The 27,508-nt window shown below is 42.6% G+C and overlaps 1 protein-coding gene across 3 annotated transcripts in view; it reads right to left on the minus strand.

Moving 5' to 3' along the window:
- MRE11 (MRE11 double strand break repair nuclease) overlaps nucleotides 1-27,508 on the minus strand; it is a 297,684-nt gene that overhangs the window by 129,304 nt on the left and 140,872 nt on the right. For all 3 annotated transcript variants that reach the window (XR_012881284.1, XM_075851486.1, XM_075851485.1), the window contains 4 exons: nucleotides 14,846-15,019; nucleotides 13,505-13,567; nucleotides 13,188-13,398; nucleotides 9,856-9,930 (listed from right to left, as the gene is read on the minus strand). Coding sequence is in view for 2 of the 3 variants with exons in the window: in XM_075851486.1 (XP_075707601.1) it covers nucleotides 9,856-9,930; nucleotides 13,188-13,398; nucleotides 13,505-13,567; nucleotides 14,846-15,019 (523 nt within the window). In the remaining variant the exon portion in view is untranslated. The remainder of the gene's footprint in view (nucleotides 1-9,855; nucleotides 9,931-13,187; nucleotides 13,399-13,504; nucleotides 13,568-14,845; nucleotides 15,020-27,508) is intronic.

Here is a 27,508-nt window from a genome sequence, read left to right on the forward strand (position 1 = left end):
CACGCACACTTGTTGGTATGGCTACCAAATACTAGCCCTACAGGTTCCTTTACTTGATATATCTGGCGTAAATCTTCAGGGGCCTGCATAATTAATCTATTAGATCTTCTAGCATTCTAGAAGTCTAAGTGCACAATGTACTAGGAGCATCGATTCATGCGTGGAGTGGACATAAAACGCTAGTCGCCGGCTGCAGGCCCCTGAAGATTTACCCCAGATATAGCAAGTAAAGGAACCTGTAGGGCTAGTATTTGGTAGCCATACCAACAAGTGTGCGTGTGCTCCAATAGCACTGGAGCTATTCACTCCGTACCTGGTGCAGGTGATTAGGATGGTATTAAATACAGGAATAGCCCAGTGCTGACGCTTTCACAAGTAGGGTTACCGGTCCCCATCTGGACCAATAATATTGAAAAGCAAAATAACCTACTATTATATATAAAAAAACAACAAAAAGAAATAGAAAAACATATATAAAATATTAAAAACAACAAACAAGTTAGATATGTAACAATTTGAGTACACACTATATTGCCTACCAAACCACTTTAATTAATGTTTCAACACGTTGCGGATTTGGATGCAGAAAATCTGCATAAAAAACGCAGATAAAAGCAGGTAATTCCGCAGGTAAAATCCGCACTTAATATTGTGTATTTTTCAAATGCGGATTTTGCATTTTCATGCGGATACAGGTGCGAATTTATGTGCTATATACTTGGCAGATACATTCTGAGACAGAAATGCAGGATAAATTGACAAATCCGCACAGCAGGTCAATTCCCATGCGGAAAAATCCTGCAACGTGTAGATGAGATTACTGGGTAGCCCATTTACATTGCTGGTGCTGTATTACGCTGCGGTTTTGCCATAGGAAATTCTGCGCAGCAAATCCACACGTAATACGCATCATGTGCATAGGACCCAACACTCACGTAGGACCTGTATTTCACTGCGGAGACTGGTGAAGGTCCAATAAATGTCCCAGCGGGTCTCAATCTAAAAAAGTCATCTGCCACCTGCTTGGCCTTGAGCATGTAGAGTATGAAACAGTTAAGAAGGAACATCTACAGATACTGGTGCCCCCCCCCAAATATGTGTGATGTGTCATAGGAAAGCCATGATGATGCTACTAAATATACTCGGCTGGGAGAACGGAGAGACCACCTTCTGTCTGACTATTGATTTAACTATTTTTAGAACTGTGCAAGAAAATGAGCATTAATACAAAGCTACACAGTCATCAAAAATAAGTGAACCCGGTAACGTAGACCTGTGTCCCAAAACCACGGGGACTTTAATCTCCATCATTTAACAGCATGTCGTTTTAAGGTCTACATTTTGTGCCGAATAATCTCCTAGCAGTCGGAGCTCCATTTTCTCATACAGAGCTCCAGATATCTGCATATTTAAGAGATAAAATTCTGGCTGCCTGCAGCCACCACTAGGGGGAGCTCAGTGCATACTTTATACATTGAAAGCAATAATAAAACAGTAAACAGTAAGCTCGACAGCTCCCTCTCGTTGTGGCAGCAGGTAGTAGAAATTGTATCTCTTGTCTGTAAACCTATGCAGGGAATTTTGAGCTCTGTATTAGAAAAATGGAGCTTCAACTGCTATAGGAATTATGAAATGAATCAGTAGATCAAATATTAAACAGAATAGTGTTTAAGGCTGGACCTTCCCGTAAGGAATTTCCACTTACAATAATAAAAAATAAAAAAAAGCAGCAGTAAAAATATATTTTCCATGAATTGGTTAAGGCCACATGCACACGACCGTAAAATCGGCTGTAATTACGGGCCCATTCATTTCTATGGCCGACGGACACCTTCCCGTATGTCTACAGGCGGGTGTCCGTGCCGTAGAAACCTGCCAAAAATAATAGGATTATGTGCTATTTTTTCATTTTACGGACCGTGCTCCTATACTTTATAATGGGAGCACGGCTCGTAAAAATGGCCGCCCGTCCGCGGCCAGCCGTGCCCGTAATTACAGACACGGTCGTGTGCATGAAGCCTAAGCCAGTCTTATCTGGGTGACAACCAATATTGCCACTATTACAGCTCCACCTATTGTAGCGTTCCCATAAAAGCAAAGTTGACTAGTTCCGTAGTGATATCCTACGTTCCCATAATACAACCAGCCACATTTGCCATTCAGGATACTAGGAAAGCGGTGTGGCAACACTGTCACTGCTGAAAGACTAGATGACTTGAGGTTTTTTTTTATTATTATTATTATTATTCTTATAACTTTTCCTTTGCATAGAAATAAATAATTGCATAAAAAAATAATACTATGTTGGTTTCAGCAAGAAAAAAAACCCATTAGAACAAAAGTAAAGATCGAGTGGTTAGAAGCAGAGAACAGAATCAGTGCCGGCCTCCTACTATTCTAGGATCTAAGAGGCGCTGGGGATGTCCCTGCTCTACCATCGTATTCAACTGTATCTGCGTCCTGAAGATGCTGACTCAGTTTAAAGCGGGAGAAAATAATTGCTAAAACCAATTGTGCCGCATGTGCCGTGCGCTGCTCATGTTGGGGGTGGCCCAGGCAGGGCCCATCGGGTGATTTGGTGGGTCTGCATGTGCCTCAGTAGCCAGCCTACAGCTGCTGTGACTGACTCAACTAAAATGTATATATTCCCTGCACTCCAGGCAGCCAGACCTTCTGCGTTCTGGAGGAGCAGCGTCGATGGCGTCACATTAAGCCTGCTCTGCCATTGGCTATCCCAAACATCAGTAACTGTATGCTATCCAATAAGAATCGCTGATATGTTAATCAGATATCAGTGATTATAATGGGATAGCATACAGTTACTGATGGCAGCGGATGGGCTGTACTTAAGAACCGAACTGAAAAAAAACCCACGAAACGCGCAAGAGGACGGCGGTTATCTGCGCTGAATTTCGGTTTTGGTTATTTTTCGATTAACCGCACAGCCCTAAACTGAGATGTGTATTATGTTCTGCAGCAGCTGAGGTTTGTATAATAATGTTCTGCAGCATCTGAGATGAATATTATGATGTTCTGCAGCAGCTGAGGTGTGTATTATGATGTTCCGCAGCATCTGAGGTGTGTATTATGATGTTCTGCAGCAGCTGAGGTGTGTATTATAATGTTCTGCAGCATCTGAGGTGTGTATTATGATGTTCCGCAGCATCTGAGGTGTGGATTATGATGTTCTGCTACATCTGAGGTGTATTATGATGTTCTGCAGCATCTGAGGTGTGTATTATGATGTTCTGCAGCATCTGAGGTGTGTATTATGATGTTCTGCAGCATCTGAGGTGTGTATTATGATGTTCTGCAGCATCTGAGGTGTGTATTATAATGTTCTGCAGCATCTGAGGTGAGTATTATGATGTTCTGCTGCATCTGAGGTGTGTATTATGATGTTCTGAGGCATCTGCGGTTTGTATTATAATGTTCTGCAGCATCTGAGGTGTGTATTATGATGTTCTGCTGCATCTGAGGTGAGTATTATGATGTTCTGCAGCATCTGAGGTGTGTATTATGATGTTCTGCAGTATCTGAGGTGTGTATTATGATGTTCTGCAGCATCTGAGGTGTGTATTATGATGTTCTGCAGCATCTGAGGTGTGTATTATGATGTTCTGCAGCATCTGAGGTGTGTATTATGATGTTCTGCAGCATCTGAGGTGTGTATTATGATGTTCTGCAGCATCTGAGGTGTGTATTATGATGTTCCGCTGCATCTGAGGTGTGTATTATGATGTTCCGCTGCATCTGAGGTGTGTATTATGATGTTCTGCAGCATCTGAGGTGTGTATTATGATGTTCTGCAGCATCTGAGGTGTGTATTATGATGTTCTGCTGCATCTGAGGTGTGTATTATGATGTTCTGCAGCATCTGAGGTGTGTATTATGATGTTCTGCAGCATCTGAGGTGTGTATTATGATGTTCTGCAGCATCTGAGGTGTGTATTATGATGTTCTGCTGCATCTGAGGTGTGTATTATGATGTTCTGCAGCATCTGAGGTGTGTATTATGATGTTCCGCTGCATCTGAGGTGTGTATTATGATGTTCCGCTGCATCTGAGGTGTGTATTATGATGTTCTGCAGCATCTGAGGTGTGTATTATGATGTTCTGCAGCATCTGAGGTGTGTATTATGATGTTCTGCAGCATCTGAGGTGTGTATTATGATGTTCTGCAGCATCTGAGCTGTGTATTATGATGTTCTGAGGCATCTGCGGTTTGTATTATAATGTTCTGCAGCATCTGAGGTGTGTATTATGATGTTCTGCTGTATCTGAGGTGTGTATTATGATGTTCTGCAGCATCTGAGGTGTATTATGATGTTCTGCAGCATCTGAGGTATGTATTATGATGTGCTGCAGCATCTGAGGTGTGTATTATGATGTTCTGCAGCATCTGAGGTGTGTATTATGATGTTCTGCAGCATCTGAGGTGTGTATTATGATGTTCTGCAGCATCTGAGTTGTGTATTATGATGTTCTGCAGCATCTGAGGTGTGTATTATGATGTTCTGCAGCATCTGAGGTGTGTATTATGATGTTCTGCAGCATCTGAGGTGTATTATGATGTTCTGCAGTATCTGGGTGTGTATTATGATGTTCTGAAGCATCTGAGGTGTGGTTTATGATGTTCTGCAGCATCTGAGGTGTATTATGATGTTCTGCAGTATTTGAGGTGTGTATTATGATGTTCTGAAGCATCTGAGGTGTGGATTATGATGTTCTGCAGCATCTGAGGTGTGTATTATGATGTTCTGCAGCATCTGAGGTGTGTATTATGATGTTCTGCAGCATCTGAGGTGTGTATTATGATGTTCTGCAGCATCTGAGGTGTGTATTATGGTGTTCTGCAGCATCTGAGGTGTGGATTATGATGTTCTGCAGCATCTGAGGTGTGTATTATGATGTTCTGCTACATCTGAGGTGTGGATTATGATGTTCCGCTGCATCTGAGGTGTGTATTATGATGTTCTGCAGTATCTGAGGTGTGTATTATGATGTTCTGCAGTATCTGAGGTGTGTATTATAATGTTCTGCAGCATCTGAGGTGTGGATTATGATGTTCTGCAGCATCTACGGTGTGTATTATGATTTTCTGCAGCATCTGGGGTGTGTACTATGATGATACTAAGGTCTCATGCCCACTTCAGTTTTTTTCTTCAAGGTGCTATCCGTTTTTTTTAACGGATAGCACACCGACACATTCATTTCTATGGGGCCATGCACACTTCCGTTGTTTTAACTGAACCATGTGGCCGTTCTGACAAAAATAGAACAGGTCCTACTCCTGCCCGTTTTTAACTGAACTGTCTTGGCCATTTTATTAATTTGGTCCGTTAAAACGATTGACTGTACACGGAAGCCATCCATGTGCGGTCAGTGTTTTACGGATCCGTCATTAGCGGCCCTACGACGGGCAACTGAAGTGTGCATGAGGCCTAAGTTACATAGTAAGTACAGTTGAAAAAAAGCCATCTCCTGTCCCTGCTGTGACGGCTCCTGCGGTGGCTATTCCACAGACTCACAGTAAAGAAGGCTTGTCGCCTCTGGAGATTGAACTTTTTTTTCTCCAGACGGAGAGAGCGCCCCCTTGTCTTTTGAGGGGATATTACACCGAACAGGCTTTCCCTATCGTTTTTGTACATGTTAATCATGTCCCCCCTTAATCGTCTCTTCTCAGGACTAAATATATTTACTTCTTTTTATCTTTCCTCATAACCAAAATTCATTCTTCATTCCCGCTCAGTTTTTGGTTGCTCTTCTTTGCTTTTATTCCAAATCCAGGGCATCCTTTCTACGAACCACTATCCAGAACTGGACTGCATATTCTAGATGAGGCCTCACTAATGCTTTGTAAAGTGGTAATATTACATCCCTGTCCCGCGAGTCCATGCCTCTTTTAATACACAACAGTTTCCTGTTAGCTGTAGAAGCAGCTGATTGACATTAGCAATAATATTTAGTCTATGATCTACAAGTACGCCCAGATCCTTTCGTAACAAGTGACTCCCAGATTTACTCCCCCTAGGATATATGGTGCATGGAGATTATTAGTACCTAGGTCTCTCGATATACGGCTAAAAAAACTAAATCAACAAGAAAGATAGCTGAAACTTTAGAGCAGCCAAATAAGCAAAGTTTAAATAGTAGGAATGCACTTGTGAGCTTCACAGCGCCATAAATCCTGGAAGACCACGGAAGACAACTAAAAAAGATGATCATAGATTTCTTCCCCCCTTCACACGCTCAAGGAATTCGGCGTATCATTGTCAAAGTCTACAACCGAGAGATGCGATGCCGCTCCTCTCCTCCGATCTCTTTTGCTGGTGGCCTCCCATGTCGCCAACGATCACGTCCTAGCCTGGCTTCTTTGACTCCACGTGAAGCGCGCCGACTCTTCCTGACTTAAGGCCTAGCATGCGCCAAATAATCCACCCAGCTTTCCCTGGCTATAGAGAGACCTCGATTTCCTGGACACATTGTCTGAGGAATTCCCAGCTTGCCAGTGATTCCCAACGTGATACTTTGTTTAGATTTCCGGTGATCGATTTCTGCCTGAACTGTTGACTATCTTTGCCTGTCGCCTGCCCTGACCACTTGCTTGTGATCCTTGATGAGCCTCTGCCGCCTGCCCTGACTTCTCCCCCTTGTTTCCCGTGACAAACCTCTGCCGCCTGCCCTGACCATTTTCTCTAGATACCGTAAGTGCCTGTCTGCCGCTTGCACTGACTTATGCTATACCTGATTTTACATTCTGTCTGCTACTTCTCTACCATGCCGGTTTATGTCAGCCGTCGCCAAGGAAGACTACTCCGGGGGTAGCGATCTGGGGTACCCCAGCAGCAAAGTGTAGATTTTTGTATAGGGGTTAAAGGGTGAATACCTGGGGTTCCCTTAGACTCCGCTCCCCGATTTAGCCCTATGTTTAATCCCTTGGTGACAATGTGGGTTCACGCCATCCTCTGCAGGTCTCACTATCAACGGGCCCCGTGATACATTTGCTTTGTTTCAAATCCATTGTGGTGGCGTACAGACCTGACTGTAACCATGGCAACAGACTGAAAACCTCCATTGTTTACACTGCTGGTTGCATTCTGAGAACTGGAAAATGGAGGACAAAAGAAATAGGGTTTATATTAAAAAGGTTAATGTTTTATTCATTTTTGATCTGATTTCTATTATTTTATGAATAAACCAAATTTACGAATCATAATGATCCAATTAAATGAAATTAAAAGGGGTTGTCTCAACTAGGCAACCCTCGTGCACAAATGCTATTATATGGATGTGAAAAAGGGGGTCCCTCACTCCAGACTCCCCTCCATTAGCCACAGCAGAGACGCTAACCAAGAGAGGCTCCCACTCAGCTCTGCCATGTTGGTTACTTAGTCATCCAAATGTGCAAAATTCCAATGTTCCAAGATTTCACACATGCGGACGACTCAGGGGCTTATATTTCAGGAAAGGCTTTTAACCCTTTTATGACCAACAATGGTATATATACCTCATTGGGGGAGGGGAGTTGTATGGCGTGGGTTTACGGGCTGAGACTCTGCTCTAACTGGCGGGATTGTAAATAACTCAGATCCCGGATGCTTAACCACTTAATAGCGACTGCGGCAGCTAAGCTGTTAGAAAGAGGGGATCGGACCCCTCCGACATCCCATCGCCCCCACAACGCGATCACAGGATGCCTATGATTGTCATAGCAGCCCGAGGAATACGGAAGATCCTCAGGTCTGCAATCTCGGTGCCCCTATTAAGCCCTGAGGCGGTAAAATACAGAATATACTGCCAATATGGCAGTATATTGTGCAAGCGATCCAGACGCTTAGGGGGACTAATAAAGAAAAAGTTAAATACAGTTAAATAAGGTTTTTTTTTTTAAATACAAAAAAGTATTAAAAGTAACAAAAAACTTTTTCCATTTTTCCCCAAATGCTATGTAAAAAAAAGCAGAATTTGTATTGCCGCTCCTGCCAAAGTCTGAACTTTATCATTATTTAACCCGCACTGTGAACGCCATAAAAAAATAAAAATGCCAGAAATGCTGTTTTTCATTTCGTCTCCTATAAAAAAATAAAAAGTGAAAAAAAAAATCGTATGCTCTCCGAAATGGTACCAATAAAACTACAGCTCGCCTCACAAAAACCAAGCCCTTACACCGCTCAATCGATGGGAAAATAAAAAAATATATATGGCTCTCAGAACATGGCGACAAATTATTATTTTTTTTTAACAAAATGTATTTATTTTGTAAAAGTAGTAAAACATTAAAATAATGATGTCAATTTGGTATTGCTGTAATCATATTGACTCGCAGAATACGGACCAGTAATCTATAATCACTGTACGACACCCTAATTAGTGAAGCCTTCTTCAATAACATGATGCGTATACACCATGAACACAGTCTAAGACAAAAATTGTCTTGGTTGCCCATAGCAACCAATCACAGCACGGCTTTAATTTTTAAAGAGCACTATAAGAAATGAAAGCTGTGCTGTGATTGGTTGCTATGGGCAACCAAGGCGTTTTTTTTCTCTTTTCATAAATCTCCCTGTGTGCAAAGATCAATAACAACCAATGAGCCATCAACTAGTGATAGTATGACCAATGAGAGTAGAGCGGCCCCCGATACGGACCCCAGCACCATGTCCTAAAGAGTCCAAAAATAAAGTGTATATTATATATCCTACACGAGCTACAGAAATAACTATGATGAGGGCATGGCATATAAATCTGTATTGTTTTGTCGTTACATTGCCATGTCTCCGAGTTTCATGTGTGTCAGTAGTCACTGTAGTCCTAGTATTTTGTTCATGAAATTGGTAGCCTGTTGGACCACCATTGAAAGAAGCTCCTAGTGATAGGCCGTCAATGTCTTCAGTGAGATAACCCTTTTGATATCACCTTTAGGCCTCATGCATATGACCGTACTTTTGCGGCCGCAATTTACACGCATATTTGCCGATAAATTGCGGACCCATGCTTTTCTATGGCCCCTTGTACACAAACACGATTTAGACGCATCGACCACAAAAAATCAGGACAAGTAATTTTACGGTCCGGAATTGCGGATTCACCAATACTGGTGAATTGTTGTGGATCCGTGAGTCCGGACGACAAACAAATGCACAACAAGGGTTTTTTGCCGTCCGAGGGACCGCATCGGACCCGTGGTATTGCGGACCGCAAAACCAATGCGGTCGTGTGCATGAGGACTGCGAGCTGTGGATCTGCAACAGCCGGAGACATTGAGCTTTTTCCATATGAGATCATCACAAGTTCCATTTTTTCCAGCAGCTGAATACGTCTCTATGGTGAATAAGAGGTCGGACCAAAAGAACACGAAATTCTGTAAATCCACCGTAATAACGCTACACATAAAGCAGCTAATGACAGTCTGCGCTGGTCTCTTACATAACGTAATAGAGCCACGGATTATAATAAACCCCAATCATCCACTTCTATTTGTTCAGTCGTTTCATGCGGTCGTAAAAACAAAAAAGGTGGAACAGCGAGACCCGAGGAGGAAGCGGATGAATGAAAGAGCAAAATCACCAGAAAATAAAAGTCCTTGAGTCTTCTGTCAAACTTGTTAATCTAGGTAAGAACCCGTGAGGAAGCAAGAGAGCGGCCATATTGGTTGTCACCCAGCTTTCCCAGAGACAGATATAGCTAAGAAATGGCTGAACTAAGATTTTATTAACTCAAGGAGTCTCACAGTCAACACAGAGCAGCGTCTTCATGCGGTACAGAGATATTATACACAGCCCCGTCCTGCTCGTTGCTTACATTTATTTATTAGCAGCCGTACAAAGAGGCTTCAAAAGGATTTTAACTTACCGTCAATGATGGACGGGGTCTTGGAAAGCGCTTTAGATCCTCGACCACTAGAGGGCACATCACTGCTTGTACTTCCTGTAAAAAAGAACCATGAGAAAATAAAATCTATCTATCTCATATCTATCTATCTATCTATCTATCTATCTATCTATCTATCTATCTATCTATCTATCTATCTATCTATCTCATATCTATCTATCTCATATCTATCTCATATCTATCTCATATCTATCTCATATCTATCTCATATCTATCTCATATCTATCTATCTCATATCTATCTATCTCATATCTATCTATCTCATATCTATCTATCTATCTCATATCTATCTCATATCTATCTATCTATCTATCTATCTATCTATCTATCTATCTATCTATCTAATATCTATCTATCTATCTATCTATCTATCTATCTATCTATCTATCTATCTATCTATCTATCTATCTCATATCTATCTATCTATCTATCTATCTATGTATCTATCTATCTATCTATCTATCTATCTATCTATCTATCTATCTATCTATCTATCTCATATCTATCTATCTATCTATCTATCTATCTATCTATCTATCTATCTATCTATCTATCTATCTATCTAATATCTATCTATCTAATATCTATCTATCTATCTATCTATCTATCTATCTATCTATCTATCTATCTATCTATCTCATATCTATCTATCTATCTATCTATCTATCTATCTATCTATCTATCTATCTATCTCATATCTATCTATCTATCTATCTATCTCATATCTATCTCATATCTATCTCATATCTATCTCATATCTATCTCATATCTATCTCATATCTATCTATCTATCTATCTATCTATCTATCTATCTATCTATCTATCTATCTATCTATCTATCTATCTATCTATCTATCTATCTATCTATCTATCTATCTATCTATCTTACAATTCCATCAATCCTCTATCAATGGGAATTGATAGGTGCCGAGTTATCTCATTTTCGGGATTATTGTACGGTCACAGAATATTATAACTCATTAGTAAGGGCAGATTACTTAGTCCAAGCTATTTGTTTTCTCTCGGTCTCCTGCTTCTATTCTTGATATATTCTGTACTGTACAGTTTGGTGCTAGAAACCAGTGCCGGATTATCAGACTTTCCGTTTTATCTAAATCCTGGTTAAAAGTATGTCATAGTATATATCATAGTATACATCTTCCAGCTGATTGTATTATGGTTTTGACAGCCTCGTACATAAAAATTAGAGGCATCTTTACAAGGAACCTATTAACACATGGATCCTAAAGACTCCAACCCATCTGATCCTTTGATTTCCCTGAGACAAGCAGTGCATGGCAGCCACTTATCTTCCTCTCATAGAAATAGCATGTTGAGCCAAACAGGCAATTAATATGGAAGATTGTTGTTGGGCAAATAAACTGTCCAGTTGACAACTGCCTGATGTCCATTGCAAGGATGTGCCTTGTATCATAGCTGAGCACCATTCAATTGAATAAAGCTGCAATACCAGACACAGCCTATGAACTAGAGTGGCGCTGTTTCTGGAAAAAAAAAAAAAAAAAGCTGCTGGGATTGAGATGCATAGAATTTTCATTAGGTTGTATGTCGGGAGGATCTCTAACCTTGAGAGAAATAAATCAGAGGGATAAAATGTCAGGGGGAAGAATCCTATTTCCTAGTGTGAACTATTGCTAGATGTAGTTAAATACGGCAACCTCCTTAAAAGAATCTGTTAAATGTGGATATTATGGGAGAATATAAACCGTTTCCTGCTGTGGGGGAACAGATCGTATATAAAATGCCAGCGTGTGAAGAGCAGATGCAGAGATTGTATGACCTGTGTGCAGGATTATATGAAGGATAGAGCGTGCGTATATCACATATAGATCAGGCACAGGTGGGGATGATGTATCTGACATGTTGGTAATGCAGAACACATACGGCACGAGAGGAAAATGACATCTGCAGAATTTATAAAGGAAAAATTGGCAGCAAATGTCATTAGGAAGAAGCGGCAGAAAGCAATAATCCATGCAGAATGTAAAACAGCCCCACATTATCTTTTCCTTCCCATATAAATAATCCTGATGCAGTGAAATTCTTCTAACCCGACATCTAATAATCCAGAAAGTCTGATAATCTGGCACTTATTGCCAGTATAGAAATGTAATGTAATGTGCAATTTCACCAGACCAGAGAATACCCTAGAAATATCCTCCGATTAATCCGTTACTGATTAACTTGCAATTTATTGATTTCAAAATCCCTGCTAACTATGGTCTTTAAGTGTCCAGTGGGCGGTCCTATTCCGTGATTGGCAGCTATTTCAGTCTCCACAATCATACAGGGAAGGCTGTCAATCAATGGTTGGGACCGCCCATTGGACTCTTTAGCCCAGAGTGAGCAGGGACGTAAATAAAGAAAGTGTTTGCACAAAACTATATATCAATCTTAAACAATATAAATATCCACCAAGAGTAATCTCTGACTTTTTAGGGAACAACTTGTTAAAACAAACAAAACAACGTGTGATTATATATTAATAATTATAATAAAAACGAATAAACTATGAAAAAAGAAACCCGCTTCCTTCCCCAACTAAGTCTGAAGCCTATAGACATTTTTTATATAAAAAAAATAGTAGATTGGGGGGGGATGTCGGGGGGGGGGGGAGAACCGAAAAGAAAAACCGAAAAATGGCTGCGACGGCCAGGTATTAAGGAGCAATTTTCTTCGGATGCACTATTAACAAAATGGCATACATAAGCTATAAAGCAAACCAAGAATACAAGGCGGCTACCCAGAAAATGTTCAAATTCCCAGCCGGGGCCTTAAAGGGGATTTCCCATAATCATTATTTATCATCTATCCATAGGATAGGTAATAAATATCTGATCGGTGGGAGTCCGACTGCTGGGAGCCCCATCGATCACGAGAACGGGCTTACCTTGCTGCTCCTGGGAGCCCTATAGGAATGGAGCGGTACTGCGCATGCTCGACCACCACTCTATGGAGTTGCTACTCCGCTATCTTCAAAATATTAATTATGGTAATTGCCCTTTAAGAGTCTGTCAGCAAACAACAGCAAATCTAGGCAGTTTATAGTCTACAAATGAGATGCAGGCAACAGAAATTGTAATAAATCTATGAATTGTTGACAAATAATAGTGCCATTAAGGACTGATAACGCAGCGCGGGGCAGTTGTGGCCCCATTAATGGAAGGTGGGGTATATGCTGGACCATGAGAACCACTGGTAGATAGTAAAGCAACGAGAGTCCGGAGACGTGAATAAGGTTCTAAAAAAAATATTCAATATATGTCTCACACCTCTTCCTCGTCTTGAAGTCCCTCTAGCGGTTGCGCTCTGTCCCCTTCCTCCTCTGGCCCGGCCCCTTGCTCTTCCTCGTGTTGGGGCAGGGGCACTGTCTTCGTCAGAATCAAAAATGGTGGGTCCAGACGTTCTCCTCCTCGTGTCGTCGCCATCACTCATGTCAATGTCCTCAGCCTGAGACCTGTGAGCTCTTGCCCGGTTCATTGCCTGGAGACAGAAAACGGTCGTCGTCAGCTCAGCGGAGCTCCAATATGGCAGGTGAACGTAGGATTTAATCATCTCAATTCTGATAATAAAGGATAAAGGCACTCACCTCTCGAACCTCCTCATCTTCCTCATTTATATTCTCCCTTCTGGTTTGCCGAAATTTCCGAACCTTTCGAGGCAGGAAAAAAAAAGACAAGGACATTTATTAAAAGATTTACTTTAGTTTACTGGCGTTAAAAAAAGTGCACATTTTTGCGCACGTCATATTTAGCTAAAAAAATGTGACTCTTCACTCCTCTCGGCACTTTTGAAAAGTTTTGAGGGGCACCATCGGTCCGACAGATTTACTATAGCAGGTGTAGATTGCAATTTCCGACTTTAGGACAGCCAAAGAAGCACAAATATGAGCACTTCTTAATAAATTTGGCGCATTATACTTTAACGCACTTTAGATTAAGGGTCGGTTTACACTTTTTTGGCGCCGATTTTGACACAGAATCAGCACCAACAAACGTCAATTGGAGGCAGAGGTGTTTTTCCCGGGTGGCTTTTAGCCGCTTGTAGAAAAAAAAGCAGCATGTCCTTTCTTGCTGCAGCTTCTGCCTGCCCTGGAAGGAATTCGGAGGCAGATTTTTTTTTCTGCCTGCAAAAGCTTCCGTGTGAACAGGACCTAAGACTGCCTTTTGAAATCTTAATAAATCTCCCCCTCTATGTATAGAAATAATAACCGGTTTCTCCAATTCTCCATATTAGGCTCTGTTCACACTTTCCGACAGGGGTTTCAGAGCTATTCTTGCTATCTAAAATGCTGGAAACCCAACAAACCCAATTCGACTTGTTTCTGTTCAAACAATGTCATAGCTAGGTAAAAAAATGGAAGCCATGACGCTAGTGTGAACAGAGCCTGACCAAAAGGTCTTATCATGACAGTATCAATGTGGATACTGTCAGCAATGCTTTCCCCCTATCTCTGGTGCATGTACTATACTGCAGTACCGATTATGGCCAGAATACATAGTAGCGCTTTTACAGATTGGAGTTAGTATAAAGTGAGAATTAAATGCTACCAGAACTTCTGAAAAATAGTAGGTAACCCCATTGGTCTGCACCAGGGCACCATACAGGGTCCATCCCTTGCCATTTGGGCGTTGCCTATACAGGAGGACACTTGCGTAGCCCTCCTTCCATTTAATAATATTCACCACATAATCCTTGCTACATAGTGTGCTTATTGCCTTTAATGTTCAAGTGACATCTCCCTAAGCACAGGCTGTGAGGGAATGCTGGGAGTTGTAGTTCCACAACAGATTGGAGAGCAATGCATTAGGATATCTACCACCCTTTATATTCTCATATATGATTGATACTCTCATTCTGACACAAGTCACTGGTAAGGAAAACCCTTGCGGACAACCATTTCTACACGGACTATCGACATTGCTCTCACCTCTTCATCAATCTTCTCCTCTTCAGCATCGATTTTCCGTTCCTTTAAGAAACGTTGAGTCTTTTCTAGTTGGAATTTCACCAGTTCTTCTATGGCATCTTTTTCTTCTTTGTCCACAAACTCCTGCACGGCCTCCCCCATCCCTCGCTCGGTGAGAAGAGACAGCTGCACATTCTGGTGATAAAAGCAAAATTGGGGTCTTATTACGTAGCACCAACATATTCCACGGCGCCGTACATTATATTCTTGTCAGGCAGAAACCCATATTGCTAGAGTCAATTTCATAGGAGGCTTATCAGCATCTATTGGAGTGGGGGCGACGGCGACCCAAGGTATGCATACATTTATAGTGTCGTGGTGTACATGCAAATTGAGTCAAATTTGCCGAAATGGGCAATATAAAAATTTTTGGGCTGGCATAGAAAGATGCCAAAATTTTACACCAAAGAATGGCACGAGTTCTCCGGATTGCTATATTATCCTTGTATGGAATTTGAATAAAGAAGACTTTTACACAGTGGCGAGTCCTTAGTTTGGATGTTAAAGGGGTAATCCCAACCTATATATTCCCAACAATATTTACGGGATATCCATGGGATTTGCGGACAAAAATATCTGCAGTGGAATACAGTAGCAGCATGGAGATGGCGGCCGCATCCAGAAGTAGCCAGAATGGAGGTGGAGTCACATACGCGGCTTGCTTGGCTATTTCTGTAACCCTTATACAAATTAATGGAGAGACGCGCACAAGTGCACAGCCCCCTCTCCGTTCATACTCCCCATGGATGCAGCAGCCGCCAAACTTGGTGGGATGTGGGTCAGGTGACCCCCGTTCTGGAGACGGATGGGGGCTCTAGAGTTGGGACCCGCATATATCAGCCATTTATACTCCTTTAATGTTGGTTTTCAGACTGTGAACTCTTCTTTGATGATGCTTCCACTCCTAGAAATACCTCTCTCTCCCCCCCTCTGGTCTTTAGGTGCCATAAAACGTTTCTTGTGCCAAAGTACAGGCCCATCAGAATTTGGCAATGAAATTGATCTGCGGTGAAGATTTTACTCCTTAAATAGGTGTGAAATGTACGGCAAATTCTGCAGAAAAATCCACCTATAACATGCGGATTTTGCGGTGTATTCAAGATTCAGTGGGGTACATTCACACGAACCGAAAACAATCAGCTTAAAATCCGTCTGCAAATTCCGTCACAAAATTGGCATGTGTAAACTGCGCATTTCGCTGCGGAATTTGTCATGGATTTTATCCCTCTCATTAAAATCCCAACTGCAGGTCAATTTTGTTAAAACCTTAATAACTTTGCCGCTATTGGGGTAGGAACACATTGGGCGGAAACACTGTGAATTTTCCGTAACAGATTTCATGGCGGGAAATCCTCAGCATAATACAGTAGCAGCCGAGTGGGTGAGATTTGAACAAACCTCATCCACACACAGCGGAAAAAATATCTGACAAACTACTGTTCATAAATTGAACTGCGGTACGGTTTTTTAAGCCGCAGTATGTCAATGCTGCGCAATCGCTGCTCTTCTGTTGCAGGTTTTGCCTATTGAATTCAATGAGGAGGTAAAACCCGCAACAAAGAGCTATGTGTTGCAACTTTTGGGGCCGAAACGCTGCGATTCCGGCGCAAAAATTGCAAATGGAAAATATAAAAAACAAAAGAAGGGGAATTTTTTATTTCAACTTAATAAAAAAAAAAAATTATACTTACACCCGGCCGTAGTCCTAATAGCGCGGTCCTCTCTTCTGAGCGCAGGCCGACCTCCTGGGATGACGTTTCATCCCATATGACTGCTGCAGCGGTCACATGGACTACAGAGTCATCCCAGGAGGCCAGGCTACATTCAGAAGAGAGGGATGCGGCACCATAACTACGGCTGGGTAAGTATAAACTTTTTTTTTTTTCTTTATTGATGCAGGATTTCCGCAGTGGACATGCTGCCCAAAAAACTGCACAACAATTTGGTGCGGTTTTTCGGACGGAATTCCCTGCGGCTACCAGGGCGGATACGCTGTGTCGTTTTATACAGCATTTCCACCTAGTTTATTCCTATCCTTGTAATAGGCTGCAGATTTGCCACCCGCAGATCCGGCGGAAAATCCACAGAATATCCGCCAACTGTGGACATTCCCTAACAGTGGCTGCACCCTAGCCATATTGATGTCCACGCAGGGACATCCTTTTCCACCTTCTGCTCAGGTTAAAAGGCACCCTAGAAATACAGGAGCAAATCATGAAGAAGACAACGGCCCCCATACACCGAACACTGACCCCCTACTAGGGGGAAGAAAGAGTGGTGTCCTCACAAGTTGTACATTATACTACTCCTAAACTGACTATAAACTAAAGATAATTCTCACAGAGCAATTTCTAGACTGGATATAAATGTATCCATGTGTCAGCTGAGAGCCGGACTAGGTTTTTAGTTTGCATCCTCTGGATGTAAACAGTGTTCTCATTCACTGACAGCAAGCTAATATTATTAAAGCTTGTTAGGAATTGAAACACAGAGTATATTAGAAAGCTTTTAGAATCTCCCTATTGACCTGACGCAGGGCCGCACAGTCCATGAGCTCCTCGCCTCAGGCGGCGGCCCGCTGCCTCTCTGAGGTGGCGGTGGCGCCACTAAAACCAGTCTTAAGGACGCAGATACAATTACATGCGTAAGCGCTGAATGGCCGTTCATGTTCTGTGCTAGGCCATTCAGCGCCTTTCAATGACGCAAACGGCGCGATGACTCAGAAGAGAGCAGGCCTGCATTGCCAGAGGACGGCGCGAGAACAGGATCAAGTGAGTATGTAAAGTTTGTTTATTTTCTCTTAAATGTGGGAGTGCCATTATCTACAGGGGGCTATAATGTGGGACACTATTTTCAGGGGAGGCTACATGTGGGGTACTATCTATAGGGGGGCTATATGCGGGGCACTATCTACAGGGGCTATTATCTACAGGGGGATCTTTGGGGGCCACTATCTGCAGATGTAGCCGTATTTATCTTGACTTTTAACACATTAAAGGGGTTATCCGGGGACCAAAAATTGCATTGCAATAATATATTTATGTAAAACTTAGTAACTTACTAATATACTGTAATTAAAAATTCTGTGCTAAATGGTGCAGTTCAAACCTCATGAATTATTCAGGAAGTGCTGGAGGATTTCTAATAATGATGACACTCCGACACGCCCCCACGTGACTGAGCTCTTGCTTCATGTGATGTTCGTGAACATGACCACAAGAGGCTATCACATTGCCTATTGCTTGAGTCCTAAAAAGAGCATCAGCTAGCGCTTTGCTCGTCCCAGCACTACTCCCGACGTCCATGTTTGGTCAATTCAGGGGTTTCCTATCGCTGGAGTCCCCGAGCAAAGCATCAGCTGATGCTCTGCCTGGAGACTCTACAACTTCTGCTGACGTCACTGTCCATATATGGACAATGACGTCGGCAGAGCAGTACTGCAGTCCCGGTGCATCAGCTGATGCTCTGCCTGGCGACTCCACAACTTCTGCCCACGTCACTGTCCATATATGGACAATGATGTCGGAAGAGCAATACTGGAGTCCCGGAGCAGAGCATCAGCTGATGCTCTGCCTGGGGACTCCACAACTTCTGCCCACATCATTGTCACTGTCCATATATGGACAATGACATCGGCAGCAGTACTGGAGTCCCCGAGCAGAGCATCAGCTGAGACTCTGCTGCGGGACTCCAGTACTGTTGCCGACGTCACTGTCCATATTTGGACAGTGACAGTGACGTGGGTAGAAGTCCTGGAGTCCCTGAGAAAAGCATCAGCTGATGCTCTGCTCTGTGACTCCAGTAGTGTTGTGACGTTATTGTCCATATATGGACCGTTACAACGACGTAGGCAAAAGTTGTGGAGTCGCCAGGCAGAGCATCAGCTGATGCTCTGCTCCGGGACTCCAGTACTGCTCTGCCGACGTCATTGTCCATATATGGACAGTGATGTGGGCAGAAGTTGTGGAGTCCCCAGGCAGAGCATCAGCTGATGCTTTGCTCGGGGACTCCAGTACTACTCTGCCGGCGTCATTGTCCATATATGGACAGTTACAATGACGTGGGCAGAAGTTGTGGAGTCGCCAGGCAGAGAATCAGCTGATGATCTTGGACTTCAGTACTGCTCTGCCGATGTCATTGTCCATATATGGACAGTGACGTCGGCAGAAGTTGTGTAGTCCCCAGGCAGAGCATCAGCTGATGCTTTGCTCGGGGACTCCAGTACTACTCTGCCGGCGTCATTGTCCATATATGGACAGTTACAATGACGTGGGCAGAAGTTGTGGAGTCGCCAGGCAGAGAATCAGCTGATGATCTTGGACTTCAGTACTGCTCTGCCGATGTCATTGTCCATATATGGACAGTGACGTCGGCAGAAGTTGTGTAGTCCCCAGGCAGAGCATCAGCTGATGCTTTGCTCGGGGACTCCAGTACTACTCTGCCGGCGTCATTGTCCATATATGGACAGTTACAATGACGTGGGCAGAAGTTGTGGAGTCGCCAGGCAGAGAATCAGCTGATGATCTTGGACTTCAGTACTGCTCTGCCGATGTCATTGTCCATATATGGACAGTGACGTCGGCAGAAGTTGTGTAGTCCCCAGGCAGAGCATCAGCTGATGCTCTGCTCGAGGATTCCAGCGATAGAAAACCCCTGAATTGACAAAATATGGAAGTCAGGAGCAGTGCTGGAGTCATGAAAAGCACATGAAGCAAGAGCTCAATCACGTGGGGCCGTGTCGGAGCATCATCATTATTAGAAAAGCTCCAGCACTTCCTGAACAATTCATGAGGTTTGAACTGGAACATTTAGTACAGAATTTAGAATTAAAGTATATTAGTAAGTTACTTAGTTTCACATAAATATATTATTGCAATGCAATTTTTGGTCCCCGGATAACCCCTTTAAATACACAGTGTCAAGAAACCTATCTCTGTTTATAGGTGCAGAAATATTTGAAAAGAGAGTAGCTGAAGACATCTGAGCGACAAACTGCAGAAATGCGCTGTGGCCGGGCGAAATAATCATAGAAGTCCAGACCGGATGGAGAAGAAAAGAGAAAAAGAACAACTATAATCTGAGAAGACGTCACATCTGAGTCACTTAATGTAAATGTTTATTCTGCCTCTAAACAGCACTGTAGTCACTGTATGATTTGCAGCGAGATGATGGGTGGTATGATTTTTTTTTGTGAAACAGCAACTCCCAGAATATCCTTACCATGCTGGGAGCTGTAGTTTTATGTCGTACAAATCTATACGGCAAGGGTTGCACTAAATTGAGCTGTATCTGTGCTAGTGTTGCATTTATGTTAGGAGCTTTGTTCTGGTGCTGTATATATGTACTGAGCTTCGTTCTGGTCCTGTATTTATGTACTGAGCTTTGTTCTGGTCCTGTATTTATGTACTAAGCTTTGTTCTGGAGCTGTATATATGTACTGAGATTAGTTCTGGTGCTGTATATATTTACTGAGCTTTGTTCTGGTGCTGTATATATGTACTGAGCTTGGTTCTGGTGCTGTATTTATGTACTAAGCTTTGTTCTAGTGCTGTATATATGTACTAAGCTGTGTTCTGGAGCTGTATATAAGTACTGAGCTTTGTTCTGGTGCTGTATATATTTACTGAGCTTTGTTCTGGTGTTGTATTTATGTACTGAGCTTGGTTCTGGTATTGTATATATGTACTGAGCTTTGTTCTGGTGCTGTATATTTGTACTGATCTTGGTTCTAATGCTGTATATATGTACTAAGCTTGGTTCTGGTACTGTGTGTATATATATATATATATATATATATATATATGAGCTTGGTTCTGGAGCTGTAATTATATAGGATATATTTATAATAACAAAATTGCAGGGCAGATGGAATTGTTTCCAATTCATTGTATATTTAAAGGGAACCTGTCGTAGTTTTAACCCCTTGAACCACCACCATTCGGTAATAAATGACCTGACAATAATTCAAAACATACCCTTGTACGTTTTTTTCAAATGCAGCAAAATCTATAAAACCAACTTTTAAAACGGTGCACACTATATGCGAATTACTCATCAAAGGGTCATGGGGCGGTGCTGCTATTCTGAAGAGTCACATAGTCCTGCCTCCTGTCAGGTAATACTCCTCACATATACCTCCAACGGAAACCTCAAATAGAGTTAATAAGTAACTTCAATCTAATGAGGTCATCCGCTTTTACAATGCACTGTATACAGGTCCATACTTGGACTGCCTGCTATGGTTTTCATCCCAACATCCCCTCTCTCAGGTGAGGAGATGTTTGCTGTCATGTCCTATAATTATCCAGATGTTACTCCACTTATCATTTTTCTTCCATTCCTAACTCCCCCTTTTTTTGCCTTCTTCAAAACTTACTAGATAAAATACCTTTGGTGCTTACAAGCATTCATATGAGCCTGGACAGTTTTACGGAGTAGTGAATTTTACATAAATGATTCTCCTGTATGTAGTTGTGTATGACGCACAGGACTCGGAGTATGTATTATGTTCTTTCTAGAACATGCTCTAGCTTGTGTGATAGACCCTGTCCGGATACATTCAAGGTAATTCCACTGGAGCAAGTACCCTGTATGTACACGTTTTCAGCTACTTCGACTGTCGTCTAAACCATGACTTGACATGTCAAAAGTGTCTTCTATTCTAGCAAGGTCCCTGTCTGGACACACTTTAGCTTTTTCTATTGCGTTTCAGGCCATTTCTTGCCTAGAAATGTCCGAGCTTCTTACAATGATCTACCATCACTGGCTAGACATGTCTGAGCTTCCTCCAATGAGCTAACATCACTGTCTAGACATGTCCGAGCTTCTTCCAATGAGCTAACATCACTGTCTAGTCATGTCCGAGCTTCTTCCAATGAGCTAACATCACTGTCTAGACATGTCCGAGCTTCTTCCAATGAGCTAACATCACTGTCTAGACATGTCCGAGCTTCTTCCAATGAGCTTCCATCACTGTCTAGACATGTCCGAGCTTCTTCCAATGGGCTAATATCACTGTCTAGACATGTCCGAGCTTATTCCAATGAGCTAACATCACTGTCTAGACATGTTCGAGCTTCTTCCAATGAGCTAACATCACTGTCTAGTCATGTCCGAGCTTCTTCCAATGAGCTTCCATCACTGTCTAGACATGTCCGAGCTTATTCCAATGGGCTAATATCACTGTCTAGACATGTCCGAGCTTATTTACTGTCCAGACATGTCTTAGCTTCTTCCAATAAGCTACTATCACTGTCTAGACATGTTTAAAGCGTACTTAACTTTTCAGAATAAGCGGTCATATGCGTGTACATGGCGAATAACTTTTTTTTTTAGCAGTTTTACCCGCTCTAGGCTAATTTTCGAATTCTCAGGATTTCACTGAGCTAGTGGACGGAGCCTAACTGCTATCATGTATTCTATACACTGCACACATAGAAGAGATCAATCCTTCTCTGCTATCTCTACCACATATATAGAAGCAGAAGCAGCATGTAGGACATTATACAGAAGTAATGAGCAGTGTAGCTGTTAATGAAGCACTGGGGTGATATACTCCTCCCTTTTCTATAGACTTCTATGGGCAGCATATGTGTCTCTGCTCCTGCTCCCTCCTCCTGCCCTCTCCATAGACTTCTACAACAGCCGCATCTGTGTCTCTCTTCTCATACTCCACCTTCCATCTCTATAGACTTCTATGGGCAGCAGCATCTGTGTCTCTGCTCCCTCCTCCCCTCTAAATAATTTCTGTGGGCAGCAGTGTCTGTGTCTCCCTCTGCTCCCTCCTCCTGATCCGCTCTCTATAGACTTCTATACGCAGAAGCATCTGTGTCTCTCTATGCTCTTTCTCCCTCCTACTGCTCCCCCTCTCCATATAAGTCTATTGGCAGCATCTGTCTCTGCTCGCTTCTCCTGCGCCCCTCCCCACTCCACACACTTCTATGGGCAGCAGGTCTATTCTCTCTCTCTCTATATGCTATCCTCTCCTTGCTCCATAGAATTCTATGGGTGTGTCTTTCTCTCTCTGCTCCTGCTTCCCAAAGGCTATGAATGTGGTGGTTGCTGGGAGATCTAAAGCACTGGGAAAAAAAAAAACCCAGGCCACACGCCCTTTGTGCCCTGTGCTAGCAACGTCACTGGTCTGGACATATTAAAGCCATTTCTATTCCAAGTCTATATTTGGCCTGGGTGAGTGGGGTTCTTTCAGGGTGCCTGTAGATGCTGCGGCCGAGCTGCGGTAAACGTTGTGTGGCAAAGAACATTGTTTTAATGTGCTTCACCTGTACAAGCCGTGTCTTCAAAAACCATATTGCAAAACTGTGGTAAATCGTGGTCAAACAGCGTGCAACTACCGCAGCTTGGCCACATGTTCAGGCCCCCTTAATGTGCTATGGTCATAGTCTAACATGGTAAAATGTAAGGTAGCAAGGGCAACATCTGCACATGCTGAAGCTTTTAACTCAATGTGGAGACACTGAAGCCGAGTGCATTGTGGATTTTTAAACCCAGTCAGGACATGCTCAAGCTTTTGCCAACCTTATTGACACCTATGTGAACACACTGAAGCTGCTTATGGTTGACTCCTGCCTTGACATGCCTACGTTACTTCGAGTGGTCCTATAGACGCTGTATAGACCTGTTAAAGCTTTTCCATTTTCTGAACCTTGTCTGGACTTGTCAACCGTCTTCCATTGTAGTAATAACTTTGTCTGGACCTGCACAAGCTTCTTCTACTGGATCTGAACCTTGTTTCAACATGCTCAAACTATTTCCATCCAAGTCTAAACATGGACTGAATGCTGCCTGAGCATTACTGTATTTCTTCCTGCGGGCTAAGGAACTTGTCTGAACTTGTACAAACATCTTTGAATGTTGTCTAAACTTGTTCCAGCTTCTATTATTATGTTACATATCTCTTCTCTTCGATTTCTTTTCTGTGCCAAGATCAGGTTTTACTGCTGCATTTTGTACCATGTAAAAACAACCAAATTTTTATAAGGTAAATGGTGTTCGCATGTTGTAATATGGCTGAATGATGCCTACAGCTGCTGAGCTACAGATGTTTTGCATCCAAGCGCGTTTTATACAAGGTGAACTTAGAAAACTGTTAAAGGGAACAACTTATGTATTTAATTTTAGCTTTATTAAAAAGATGTCTCTCGAAGAAGGATTTATATTGAAAAAAACATATTGGGGGAGATGTATCAAAACTGGTGCAAATATGGTTTTTTTTATATAAATGTAACTATTCATTTTGTATTATTAAAACTTCCCAGGGGACGGCCATATTGGAGGTACACCCTTCCTGTTGTATCTGTATAGACAGGGCAGCAGCGTGTGTATGCTTTATGGCAGCTCAAATTAATGAGAAATGACAGTTACATTTTAGAGATTATTACGTCTCCAGGAAGTGATGGAGTACATCCACTCCCCCAGAGACTAAGGGATGACACGGGAGCTGCATACAGGGCCTTATCTGTGTATAGTATATAGGGTTACTTCCCTGCCTTATCTAGGCTTCCAACAGTACTATAGAGCTATCATTACCTCATCTACCCTATAATAATGGGATGACTCTGCTCATTAGCTTCAGTCTATACAGCAAAGCTGATAAGTGAGCTGCAGAAAATTGGAAGTGTCAGCTTATTGTGTGTGCTTTAGTTGCCAGAGTTTCAAGATTTCTTGTTATATAGGTAGTCACATAAAAACGACATTATTTTAAAGTGATAATTAAATAATGTGTCATTTTCCGATGATACATGCTATTTAAGCCATGGTTGTATTTGTTCAGCTCATATACCTTACATTTAACCCATAAAACATATGTACCTTTTAGCATTATTTTACAGCAGAGACAGACTGACAGATAGATAGGTCTTGCTTTACTTCTTTTTTATGGACTGAGTAGTATACTCCAGAGCAGCAGTCACAATTCTGACAGATGTAATTAGAAACCGTCAACAAGCTTGTCTACAGACACTCCCCTAACAGCTTAGCTGAACTCCTGTAATTCGCCAGGAATGTCATTTTTTTCTATATAAGATTGCTGTACAGTGGGGCGTGGCTTAGCGGCAGCGGGAGCAGTCGCATGAGTCTGTAGCTCCGCAGTGAACTCGTACCATACTCATCTTGCAGACATCCTTTTCATCCAAAATTCCGTCCCGGAGATTCAGGCAGTTAAGGGCCACCCGGCGAGACAGAATGAGCCGCACTAGAAGTCAAAAAGCTGAAAGAATTCACGAGGGGAGAGGGTCAAGATGGCGGCCGTACTCCTCTGCTACAGCGTACTAGAGGAGGTGAATTCTCCAGAGGTGCCACAATTGCCTCCACAGCTACCGATGGAGATTCGGAGCACACCCTGACCGAGGTGACAAAGAAACTGCTGGCAGCTATCTCAGCAAGTAAAACCTCCTTAACTAGTAAGCTGGAGTAAGTGAAGATTGATATCGGCCTTATCCGGCAGGATAAGCAAAACCTATGCGAACACATGACACACATGGAGGACAGAGTTTCCGGTGTTGAAGACAGGACTGCAAACTTACCAGGCGCCATTGCGGATCTGGAATCGGCCAACAAAATGTGGAAACAGAAAACTGATTACCTGGAAAACCGGCTACGCCAGAATAACATTAGAATTATAGGTATGCCTGAAAGAGCTGAAGGCTAGAATCCGGGTGATTTCATCCTAAAATGGATTAGGGACTTGCTCCCATACGCACCCTCTTCACAGACGTTCGCAGTGGAGAGCCCACAGAGTATCGCCGCGACCGCCACCACCGGGTGCTCTGCCAGGGCCGCTACTTGCCCGGTTGCTAAACTGCAATGACAGAGATATGATTCTTCGTTTGGCTCGCCGACTTCCAGAAATTAAGACAACCGTTGCATTTTCTTTAACTCCCCACATGATGCGGATGAGTGGGTAAGAACAGACGAATACTTCACTGCAACTGACCCTGGAAAGGAGAGAATCTACCTGTTGATCACATCGGGGCTAACTCACGTCCATTACGGGACACCTACAGCTCCTCAAGAGCAAGAACATTTTATTTTCCAGAATGCTTTAATACCTTGCTTATATCCTCGAACATGAACGGTATCCGGAGATGTGACTGACTTGGGTTCAAGTCGGACCTGAACGAGGCGCAAGTACAAGAGGGATGCTGGTATTTCTCCGTAGTCATATGTTCCACAATGTATAGAGGATAGTATAATGTGCTGGAGTAGCTTAACCGCTCATCATTTTTCTATATGCTCAATACTTATTGGCCCTCTTCGGAACACTCTATTATACATATACTCATGGTATTATGTTTGATACAAGGAAATATCCCTTGACGAGATATGACATGGGGTCTTGCGTGCATTTCTTTAAGTGCCACTGTTATAGGCATGCACCGGCAATGGTACCCATATCACCTTGCATTGCCGGACCAGTTAATCATTGTCTTGTTAGTATTTTTCATACGTTTTGGACTATGCCTTGGGTAGGTGACAATCAGCTTACGTAGCACATGCTAGTCATGGTAGAACGTTTAAAATACAGAGAAATAAGGAAAGCTGGCTCATGGTGCACTTATTTGAGATGGCTTCTATATTATGCCATGGAATGTGAGGGGTATGGGTAACCCGCAGAAACGTGCTATCCTGTTTGTGGCTGCAAGAAACACATTTAGTGCCTGATAAAGTTAGAACACTGCTCAGACTATGGGTCCAATGGTCTGGACACTCTTACCACACCTCTTATTCCCGTGGGGTATCTATTTTAGTACACAAATCTATACGATGGGAAGTGGTAAACACCAAGGTAGACAAGGATGGCAGATACGTCTTTATTTATGCACACATTTAAAACATACCGTTTGTTATATTGGGAATGTATGTCTCATTTAGAGAGAATGGGGACATGGCACAGCAATGCAGTGCCCTGGAGGAACAATACATTGCAGACCCAACAGACGTAAATAAAGAAGTCTGGTTACAAGCAGGGCGAAAATACTTACTATTCTTGCAGGAAAAAGCTAATAGGAAGCTATTCTTTACCAAGCAAACATATTATGAACTGGGTAACCAATCGAGTAAACGCAAAGTCCAGCTATACTGAAAATTCAGGATAGATCAGCTGGTTATCTGACAGACACCCCAAAAATAGCCGATAGATTTGCACAATTTTACGGTGATCTGCAACCTCCCAGACCTCCTATGCATTACCTGTCTATACTATATGGATGGTATAGTTGTTTTCTACTTTGGATGAGGCTGACAGGGAACCTCTAGAATTAGATATTACGATAGAAGAGATGCAAATTACTTACAAAGGTGCCAGCCAACAGACTCAACAAGGTTATTCTACAGGAAATTCACATGGACCAGTCGGGTTTCATGCCTGGGAAATCTACCTCAGAGAATATCAGGAAGGTACAAGTCCTTACACAAATAGCGGCGGCTATGAAGGCAGATTGGGCAATGGCGTCTCTAGATGCTGCAAAAGGCTTCGACTCTTATCGAGTGGCCCTATTTGTTGGAAACTTTGAAGTTTGGCTTTGGCCCACAGTTCATCAGATGGATATCAATTTCATACAAGACGCCAAAAGCGCAAATATTAGTAAATTGAGTATTGTTCCTATT

This window comes from Rhinoderma darwinii, chromosome 2 (assembly GCF_050947455.1).
Source record: "Rhinoderma darwinii isolate aRhiDar2 chromosome 2, aRhiDar2.hap1, whole genome shotgun sequence".
Taxonomy (NCBI): Eukaryota; Metazoa; Chordata; class Amphibia; order Anura; family Rhinodermatidae; genus Rhinoderma; species Rhinoderma darwinii.